The sequence below is a fragment of the Paralichthys olivaceus genome, chromosome 5 (genome assembly GCF_024713975.1).
Source record: "Paralichthys olivaceus isolate ysfri-2021 chromosome 5, ASM2471397v2, whole genome shotgun sequence".
Taxonomy (NCBI): domain Eukaryota; kingdom Metazoa; phylum Chordata; class Actinopteri; order Pleuronectiformes; family Paralichthyidae; genus Paralichthys; species Paralichthys olivaceus.
The window spans coordinates 10,252,575-10,262,407 of NC_091097.1; the positions used below are offsets into that span (position 1 = coordinate 10,252,575).

The 9,833-nt window shown below is 39.5% G+C and overlaps 1 protein-coding gene across 2 annotated transcripts; it reads left to right on the forward strand.

Annotated features, from left to right (window-relative positions):
* Positions 1-1,313: 1,313 nt before the first annotated feature.
* On the forward strand, positions 1,314-9,833 carry mgrn1b (mahogunin, ring finger 1b). 2 transcript variants are annotated; one of them, XM_020094645.2, is made up of 17 exons: positions 1,314-1,675; positions 2,700-2,818; positions 3,011-3,099; positions 3,193-3,339; positions 3,935-4,052; positions 4,228-4,294; positions 4,403-4,446; positions 4,542-4,589; positions 5,523-5,591; positions 5,691-5,850; positions 5,933-6,042; positions 6,323-6,537; positions 6,629-6,740; positions 6,818-6,863; positions 6,950-7,054; positions 7,409-7,454; positions 7,963-9,833. In XM_020094645.2, the coding sequence occupies exons 1-16, from the start codon at positions 1,588-1,590 to the stop codon at positions 7,447-7,449; spliced, it is 1,578 nt and encodes a 525-aa protein (XP_019950204.1). In that variant the 5' UTR covers positions 1,314-1,587; the 3' UTR covers positions 7,450-7,454; positions 7,963-9,833. The 2 variants fall into 2 exon arrangements, with proteins under 2 accessions (XP_019950204.1, XP_019950203.1); XM_020094644.2 differs by lacking the exon at positions 7,409-7,454.

Here is a 9,833-nt window from a genome sequence, read left to right on the forward strand (position 1 = left end):
GTAAGATTAAGATGAACGGGATCTATGAGCAGAATAGAATACTGAATATAAAGTAATCCCAGGGATGCTTTCACTAGTGTGTAATTATCTAAATTGTTGTTTTCTGTACCCTAGAATGGCCCCTTTATATTTAAATAACTACATCAGGAGTGTGGTCTCTCTTCGAAGGCCACCATGTTTCCTACAGTAGCCCAGACTGGACCAAATGAAACACCTTATAAGTTTTTATGATAACTGAAGCCTACCTCAGGTTCTCCTTAGTGTTAGTGACTCAGTGATAATTAAAAAATCAGAAATAAAAATGAATTCATAAAAATACAGAGATATGTACACAACTTACAAATGTTGCTGTTCACCATTGATATTAACAGTCAGTGTTTATAAGGTATTATCAGTGATTATTTAATGGTAATTGTAAGAGTTTGTCACAGCAGCAGATAGTTAAAAGAGTTAGAAATTAGTTCAAATCATAAATAAAAATAAACAACATAATGAAAGAGAAATAACATTTATAAAAATACAGGGATATGTAAGTAACACATTTCACTGTCATTATTCACTATAGATATTAACCGACAGTCTTCATAAGGTAACTAATTATTATCATTATTAATATTTTAATTATGTCAAAGTTTTTAATGATGGTTGCCATGGAGATCAGTCTTTTAGTAGAACGGGAGACATAAATCCACTAATGTCCACTGCCCCCCAGTGGTTACAGTGAGGAAGTGCGACATTATTCTAAATCAATAGTTTACACATGGCGATGATGAGTTCAAAATAATTATGTGTGATCATTGAATAATGTTACGTAGAAACAGTAACATCAGTGTTGGTAGTGAGGGATTAAAGTGAAGAACTGGATGAGGTCAAATAGGTAAAACTAGTCAAACAGAAAACTACAGTTAGGCAGTACTGTACCTATGATACAGAGATTCATCCTGGTATTTATTATTTTGAACTTGTTACTCACAGTTAGCCTTAAATATGTCTAACTCAGTAACAGACTCCAAAAATGGTCAAATCATTGTTTACAGATGATTGATGTTGTTTATATTTATTTGGGTCTTTTATTTCGGGAGTATTATATTGATATATTGCTTTGTGATATTTGATATATTAAATATATATATGTGTCCACTTTGTTATCGTTTTTCCACCCCAGGTAAAAGAAGACCTTCCCCTACCTTGCCTCTGATTGGATCGAGTTCACACATAAAGGGCGATGATTGGTTCTGATTAATGACGGATATAGGAATAAACAAATCAGAGGCGGCCCTTCCAGTTCCGCGTCACCACACGCACAGCCAATCACGTTACCTCCCTGCTACGTTAGCATATCTCGGCCACAACAACAGCCCGTCCCCCCGTCGCTGTGTGTTTCCTGTTAGCATTCGCAGCATAGCCAGCGATTAGCTTCACGCGTACGATGTTAAATTAACGCTAGCGTTGATTTTTCGTCGATGTTATCGTGGTTTTCGGCGTCACTTTGTCCGGAAGGCCGAGCTAATTACAGCTGCTGTCGCGCCGCTAGCTGCCTAGGCTGCTAGCTAACCGTAGCTAACATCGGCGATCCAGCAGGGGAAGATGGGGTCCATCCTGAGTCGCAGAATTGCTGGGGTTGAGGATATCGATATCCAGGCCAACTCGGCCTATCGATTTCCACCCAAATCTGGTGAGTGATCGATTGTGTCTCTCGCCTGAATTCCGCTTCCACGTAAACATTGATTTCCTCAAGCTACAGTCTTTATCGAGACATCCAAGCGTATCAGCAAGCAGTCAGGTTTTATTACTTTACTATCGTCTGCTCGATAGTTGGATAATGATTTGAAACCTCATAAATGTGCCTGTTGTCCCTGCAGAGAGGTCACATGTTCTTCGGGACATGTTACACTGGCAGTAGTTGTATGTGTCGAGCGCTGCTGGACTGACACAAGTTTGTTTATTACTGGGTCACCACAACATGGTGGTCAAATCACATGAAGCATCGTGTGATCAGCAAGACTGAATGTACAGACTTGGATTGTGTGGTTATGATGCCACAGGAGCAGAGGGACAGCAGATGATGACAAACGCAGACGTCACACACGTTTTCGGCTTTAGATGCATGTCCCCGTCAATTTACTATAACAACAATATTTATAATAGTTCAGTTTTAACTACGCTTTCTTTTTGTTATTCTTTCTGACAGAATAAAGAGGTTTGTCCACGTGAGATCAAGAAGTTTGACTCAGTTTAAAACCAATAAAAGACATTGACACTATGAGGACTGATATGTTTTTTCTGTAGTTACTGGAGGTTCAGTCCTTCTTGATGTAAAATTACTACTCTTTCTTTTCTGTTTAGATATATATACATTTAAATATTTATGTTCGTACTTCAAGTAATATTTATGTTATAGTCAGGTAGTTTTTGGGTGCTGGGTGATGAAAAGCAGCAGCATGGGGTTGTGTGACTGCCAAATGTACCTCAGTTTTATGTACTGATCCCATTTAGTCAATCAAGTAGCATTTGTTACCATTTTTTTCTCTGGCAATCACATCAATCATAAAATAAACTTCACTTAACATTTTACACCCAAACAATTTTATGTGACTGCATATAAACAGATTTATTGTTTACACTGACACTAATGTTCAAAATGAGTAGTTCAATGCTTGTACTGCCTTTATTATTCAAAATGTTTCCCTTGTCCGCAGGGAATTATTTTGCGAGCCACTTCTTCATGGGAGGAGAGAAGTTTGACACACCACATCCAGAGGGATACCTATTTGGAGAAAACATGGACCTGAATTTTCTTGGAAATAGGCCAGTGCAGGTGAAAACTCTTCTGTCTTCAATCCTGTTGTTTTAATCATCTTACTCTTCTATTCAGTGCTTTATATTTTCCACAGCTGTATATCTACTCTACTGTAGTTCTACATGTATTGTTAGTAATGTGATTAATTGAATACTGTTTCTAACTTCCAATCACTTATCACAAGTAATCTTGCTGTCCTTATATCACTAGTTTCCATATGTGACGCCTGCACCCCACGAGCCTGTGAAAACCCTGAGGAGCCTGGTGAACATTAGGAAGGACTCTCTGCGTTTGGTCAGGTAAATATACTGACGCAATATTATGATACAACACAGTAAGACTAAAGAACAATATCCAAGTCAAGAGTTTTCTGTCAAACCTTTTGATTGCAGATATAAAGATGACTCTGACACACCGGTGGAGGAAGGTGGAAAACCAAAGGTTCAGTATGGTGTGGAGTTCACCTTTGATGCTGATGCTCGGGTGGCCATCACCCTCTACTGTCAGGCCTTTGAAGAGTTCTCTAATGGGATGGCAGTGTAAGAATTCCAATGATTTCTTTATGTGACTAAATAACTTAAAGCATTTGTAGCACAATGGATAAACAGCCACCTAAAAAATACACACAATGAATAGTATTTGGTCTTTTATTAAATCTGTTAATGATGACACAACAATAGTGCATCTGTATCTGTCTATGAGATGAATAGTTGTTCAGCTTTCAAGTGACACCACAGCTTCATTTTACACTTGAACTCTTTTTTATGGGTAGTGAGATTTAAGCCTCAGAGCATAAAGACTAGAATAGATATGGCAGGTCCTTAGCAACCACCGGTCGCCATGGATACCACAGATAAGACTTAGAAGAAGATGAAAGTAATAATCTGCACTGAAGTTATTGTTCAATGATGAGACCAAATGATGAATAATTTTGCTACTGTTGTATTATGTTTTCAGATTTCTTAACGGATTGTGTCATGAGAGACTTCTACACTACAAATGTATTGATCACTTGAATGTGACAACTGTTATTAGGCTTGCCACGCTGATGGATGTCTAATTGTCTGCGTTTTCTATAGTGCACTGTTTAAGGTTTCATCTCTGACCATATTCTCTGCAATATTCTGAATATAGGTACAGCCCAAAGGATCCATCAATGGTGTCTGAAACTGTGCATTACAAGCGAGGGGTGAGCCAACAGTTCTCCATGCCATCTTTCAAAATCGATTTCTGCGAGTGGAAAGAGGAAGATGTGAGTATCTGCTGCAGTATGTCTGTTGCTGGTTTGTGTCAGTATGTATCTTCTGCCTACACTGAAAATGCAAATGATGTTTCACTTGATGTTTTGACAGAGAATCTGAAGGGACCATAATTGTCATCTGTCATAATCGCACTAATTGAAATTATGTAACACGCTTCCTTTTAAGCTGAACTTTGACCTTGATCGAGGAGTGTTTCCCATCGTTATCCAGGCTGTGGTTGATGAAGGAGATGGTACGTTACTGAGGCTGCATAACATTTATCAAAACAGGCAAATGTAACATTAAACAGCAGTTCAGTTAAATAAAAAAACTAATATTAATTGTGCTGTTTTTTTGAAAGATTGCCTTGGACATGCTCATGTGCTTTTGGCAGCTTTTGAAAGAGTAAGTATGCATCCACATGAATTTAAACCATTTATTTGTATAAAAACATTTTTACATGAGTTTAAATATGTTTTTTGTTGTTGTTTCATCTCCAGCACGTTGATGGCAGTTTCTCCGTCAAGCCTCTGAAGCAGAAACAAATTGTAGGTTTCCAAATTTTCTAATTTCCATACTGACATTTTTTGTATTCAGGGAGAATTAGAAGTTTTGAGGGGTGAATGTATTTCATCACAGTCTGGGATTTTAGGTCTAATCTGTTCATCTCATATATCCCAAATACTTTGCTTTATACTTTCTACACATCATGTTAGTGCAGTGTAGGTTAAAGATGGATGTTTAAGGCCTTGACAAGCTGGGGCGGAGTTTCTTGAAGCAGCGCAGGCAGATTGCTCTAAAACAGGGGTTTTCAAAGTGTGGGACGTGCCTTCCCTAGGGGGCGCCAGAGTTCTTCAGGGGGGTCGCGATTGTGGTGATGTGAGGTGTTAAAATAAGCACAGATGTTTGAAATGTGTAAAAATGTGTTCATCAACCATTTTTTAAGAATGAATGGAACAATAAGTATAGCAACAGCAAAAAATGGGGGGGGGCAGTTGTTTATTTGCTCTCTGAGGGGGGGGGTTACTCTCCCACACTTTGAAAACCCCTGCTCTAAAAGAAATACACCTATTTTTAGTATTTCAGCTGCCTTATGTTTTGATCCTTATACCATCTGTAGCTTTCAAAAGACCCACACGCAACAAAAATCTGTGCCAAGACCCCTGGGAGTCTGGAAGTAATGTTAAGTAGGCGTTGAATGTAAATTTAGATTACAAGGAGCTCAAAGTGATTTTACATGTCTGGTTTTTGTGTTGTTAATCTGACATATACGTATTTTTTTCTTTTTAGCTAAGACTTAACTTTTAAGACCATGGATAACATTCAGCGAAGTATTTTATTTCACATTTCACACAACAACAAAAACACAAAAAATTGTAAAGTATATATTGTTCATTTTGTTTGCCAACCCCCTTTGTACCTCGTTATGTACACACGTATTCTTTTCTGCAACGTTAATGTCAAATTTCTGTATTTTTCAGGTGGACCGTGTGAGCTATCTCCTGCAGGAGATTTATGGGATTGAGAACAAAAACAACCAAGAAACCAAGGTTTCAGTGAACATCTTGTCTCATACTTAAATTACAACCATGTAAATATTCAGCCATGTTTTACTTGTACAACTAATGATTCAATTCTTCTTCTTCCAGCCATCCGACGATGAGAACAGTGACAACAGCAACGAATGTGTTGTCTGTCTGTCGGACCTGCGAGACACACTCATCCTGCCCTGCAGACATCTGTGTCTCTGCAACTCCTGCGCAGACACGCTTCGTTACCAGGCCAACAACTGTCCGATCTGCAGACTGCGTAAGAAGTGTTGCATTAACAAAGTTGAACATGAAATGATATTATACTTGTGCTTATTTTAACCTGGTGTTCCTGTGCCCAGCCTTTAGAGCCCTCCTGCAGATCAGAGCTGTGAGGAAAAAGCCTGGAGCTCTCTCTCCTGTGTCCTTCAGCCCTGTTCTGGCTCAGAATATGGACCATGATGAGCACTCGGTAGGTCTCATGCTCATCTGTGTATACTCAGAAATAGGTCAAGATGTGCAATAACATAAAGGTGTAACAGAGAATGATTTAGCGCTGCATAACATTATTTTTTATTTGAATTGCAATATGAAATTCTGTAATTAAGACACTGCTGAGATTCAAAATATCAAATAAAGTCAATTTCTACCTTAATTCTTGTTCAACTCATAAGATAATAAAATGCGATCTTAATATATATCAACATGCATTGAACTGATGATGATGTTGTTGTCTGTGCGTCTCTTTGCAGGGCACAGACTCGGTTCCTCCCGGCTTTGAGCCCATCTCACTGTTAGAGGCTCTGAATGGTCAGAGGTCAGTGTCTCCTGCCATCCCATCTGCCCCGCTGTACGATGAAATCAACTTCTCGGGGGGGGTAGGAGGTGACGGCAGACAGCTGAGCTCTCCGGAGCATTTAAGTGATGGGAGTCTGCAGAAGAGCAAAGTCAGCAAGTCACCTGACAGGTAATCTCACAATCAGGATGATTAAATCTAAGACATTACTATATATAATCAGGTAAGTAATGTCAATTTTTTTCTTGTCTCCTCCCTGCAGCACCCTTAGGTCTCCGTCCTCTCCCATTCAGGAGGAGGATGAGGAGAAGCTGTCGGAGATGTCTGATGCTCAGCCACACACAATGCTGTCCAGCAGCCCCGCCCCCACAGATGTACGCCACCACTTCACTACCTTCGATGAATTTTGAAAAAGACATGAAGTGTTAAGATCTTCTCCTTTTTCTTCCAGGCCACAGCAACTGAGGACGTGGCAGAGTCCCTGTCTCCAGACGATGGTGAGTTTTCTCCTGTGACGCTCCGCAAACAGTTGATGTTGTGTTTGAGTGACACTGTTAACACATTGGCTCTTCTCGCTGTCCAGAGGACAGGATGCATTCTGGGGGAGACATCCTGCAGGACTGCAGCAGCGAACACAGCAGCTTGACCAAAACAGAGAGCGACCCACCTGGCGACCTATCTCTACCAGGTGAGAAATCCCCTCCGGAACAATTAACAAGTATCTTAAAGCAGAAATGAAAGATAAGGAATATTGTAACATCTCTAAGTAAAACATTTCAACCTGTACTTTCTGATGACAGCTCAGATAAAATCATTTGATCGAGCAGCGACCGCAGCTCCTATGTTTGATTCTTTTCCAGTCAATACATCTCTTCTCTGGTACTCTAGCCAAATGTCTCCCTTCTTTAATCCCAGACTTTAAGGGTTTTTAATCCCTTTGCTTTGCATCTAACCTGAGTGCTCTTGTGCTTCTTTCTGTTTCCTAACACTCCTGTCCTGTTCCCTGACATCGTATCCCTCTGTACCGCCTCACTTTGAGCAGCTCTAGGTCCTGATTCCTGCTCTATTGGTATGGAGGAATAACTGTGGTATGTAGGCTTTCCTGTCTGCTCTGCCTTTCTATGTCTGAGCTCCACTGCTCTCGCTGAACCCTGTTGTTCAGGAATACACACTCTGTTGTCAATCGCACAGAGAGAAAAGGTCCAATAGCTATTGCAGTGACTTTGCTGTGATATGCCAGTTTTTAATGCAGGAAAGGTCTTCAAATATAAAGTAAAAGCACTAGAGCCAGACCGATATATCACCTGATATATATATAAGAAATTCTTTGTTACACTTTACCACAAACTTTATTGTGAATACCGATAAAATAAGCAAGACACCACCAAATATATAGAAAATAAAATAAATAAAAATGTTCATATCGATGAACAGAAATACCAATCATCATAAGTCTGTTAAAAGGCCCATGTTTGCAGTTTTTTTCGTTTAACCGATATATTGGTCAGGCACCGATAAGCATTGGTACTTATGTGTGTTATTATCCAAAGTCTTCACTTTGAGCCACGTTGCTTATCTGCTGCCTCTTCTCTCCAGGATCATCAGAGTCGACAGAAAGCCTGAAAAGTCAGAGCACAAACTGCTCCAGCCAGCCTCTCCTGTGTCCCACGAGTAGCCTTCACATGGAAGACGAGCATCTCAACCCCTAACTCTGATCCAGCGTTTACCCCGACCGCCTCATCCATCAGAACAGGTTCATACTGTACAAGGATCAGCCAGCAGCTCTGCTCCTTTTACACAACAGCCCAGTCTCTTGCTTGCGTGGTCAGAGTCGACTAAGACCTAGAGAGTAACTTCACCAGGACGAGGGAGGACTGTGTTAATCCCAACAATGTCTCTGACATTAAAAGAAGAAATCTGAATCATGCAAAGATGTTTTTTGGTACCTTACTCTGTGACCGATGTTAAAAAAAAAAAGAGATAGTTTCCCCGGCTTTGAAAACATTTCATAAACTGTCCTATGGTGTTCAGTTGTGTGTGTTGGGAAGAGTTGTGGTCTAGTAATGTGGATCCCAGAGATAATTCACTACCTTTCATGGTGGTGCTTTTTAAGCACACTTAATTTAAATGAACTCATTATCGATTTCTCGACACTAAATCCAGAAGAATTGATAATTAAACATTTGTGTTTAGATATTGTATTCATCAGTGAAATGCATTAATGACATGAGAACCTATTTTTCCCGTCAGGTGAGCATCTATGATTCTGAGCAGAAATTGTCAAACATATGAGTTATACATGTGTGTTCATTTGAAGTGATTTTGCACTCGTTTATAATCCATTCCTTCTCACAAGACTTTATGAAGACATTATTTTAAGTCTTAAAGATCTAAACGTCAGTGGTTTATTATGATTTTAAATGATGTAATATCTATGTATCATAACTGTACTAGAATCATGTGTAGTTACTTAACAATTGTATACTTGCATATTATATGAGAAAAAATAATCATGATATTGAACTAATGGAGCTAAAGTCAGTAAACATGCACATTATTTAAGACTTTGATGATAAGAACGACAGATTCACATCCTAACAGCTAAACTCAAAGATAAAGCCTGCAACAAGCATAGACGCTCCAGCTACGTGCGCTCACCCAATATGGCACAGTCAGCGTGCTCTTCGTAGATGTGGCAGATCTCCGTACAGTCTTTTTTTTTTTGTGTGTGGCGATGCCCGTGACTGCTTATGTGATGTAGCTGCAAAAAAAGGGGGTCGGGTGTTTGTGTGGCTGCAACGCCTTTACTTACCTTGGTCTTGTATGTGTAGCGCCATGCATATAGATCTTTGTGCCTTGAATTGATATGGCTGCCTGCTTGTTGCATTGGACATTAGTGTTCTTAAAATGCTACAGTACATATTCTGAAAACTGTTTCCAGCCCATAGACAGGAGTTTTGATGCTGATGTACAGAGCCTTTTGTTTTTATCTATCGCAAACTTCATGTTACTGGAAAAATGTATCTTGTTATTGAGCAATATTAAATCAAACTGTTTATTTACTATATGACCATTTATCAATTATGCATTTAATCTTAGTATTTAGGTTCCAGTGGATTCTCTTACTGTGTTCGCCTCAAAGGAAAACACCCAAAGCAACAGATGCAAACATTGCATTTTTAATAATTGGTTTAGACTTTGCATGTGAATTTGTTGACGTGTTTAACGTCTCATGGCTTTTAAGTAAAGTGGTTTATTTTGTTCCCCCCCCCCCCCCCCCCTTCTCTTCTGTGCCATTTCAACTTGACACCGTGCCTTCCTGTTCTCATTCTGACCACTATTGACCTGGTATCCAGGATAACTCCACAGTAGGTGGTTTGTGGCTCTCTGTAAAATCAATACCAGTCTTTCCTTGTGTGTATAGCAGCATGTGTATAACAATAAAGAACAAAGACTCTGTTTAGCTA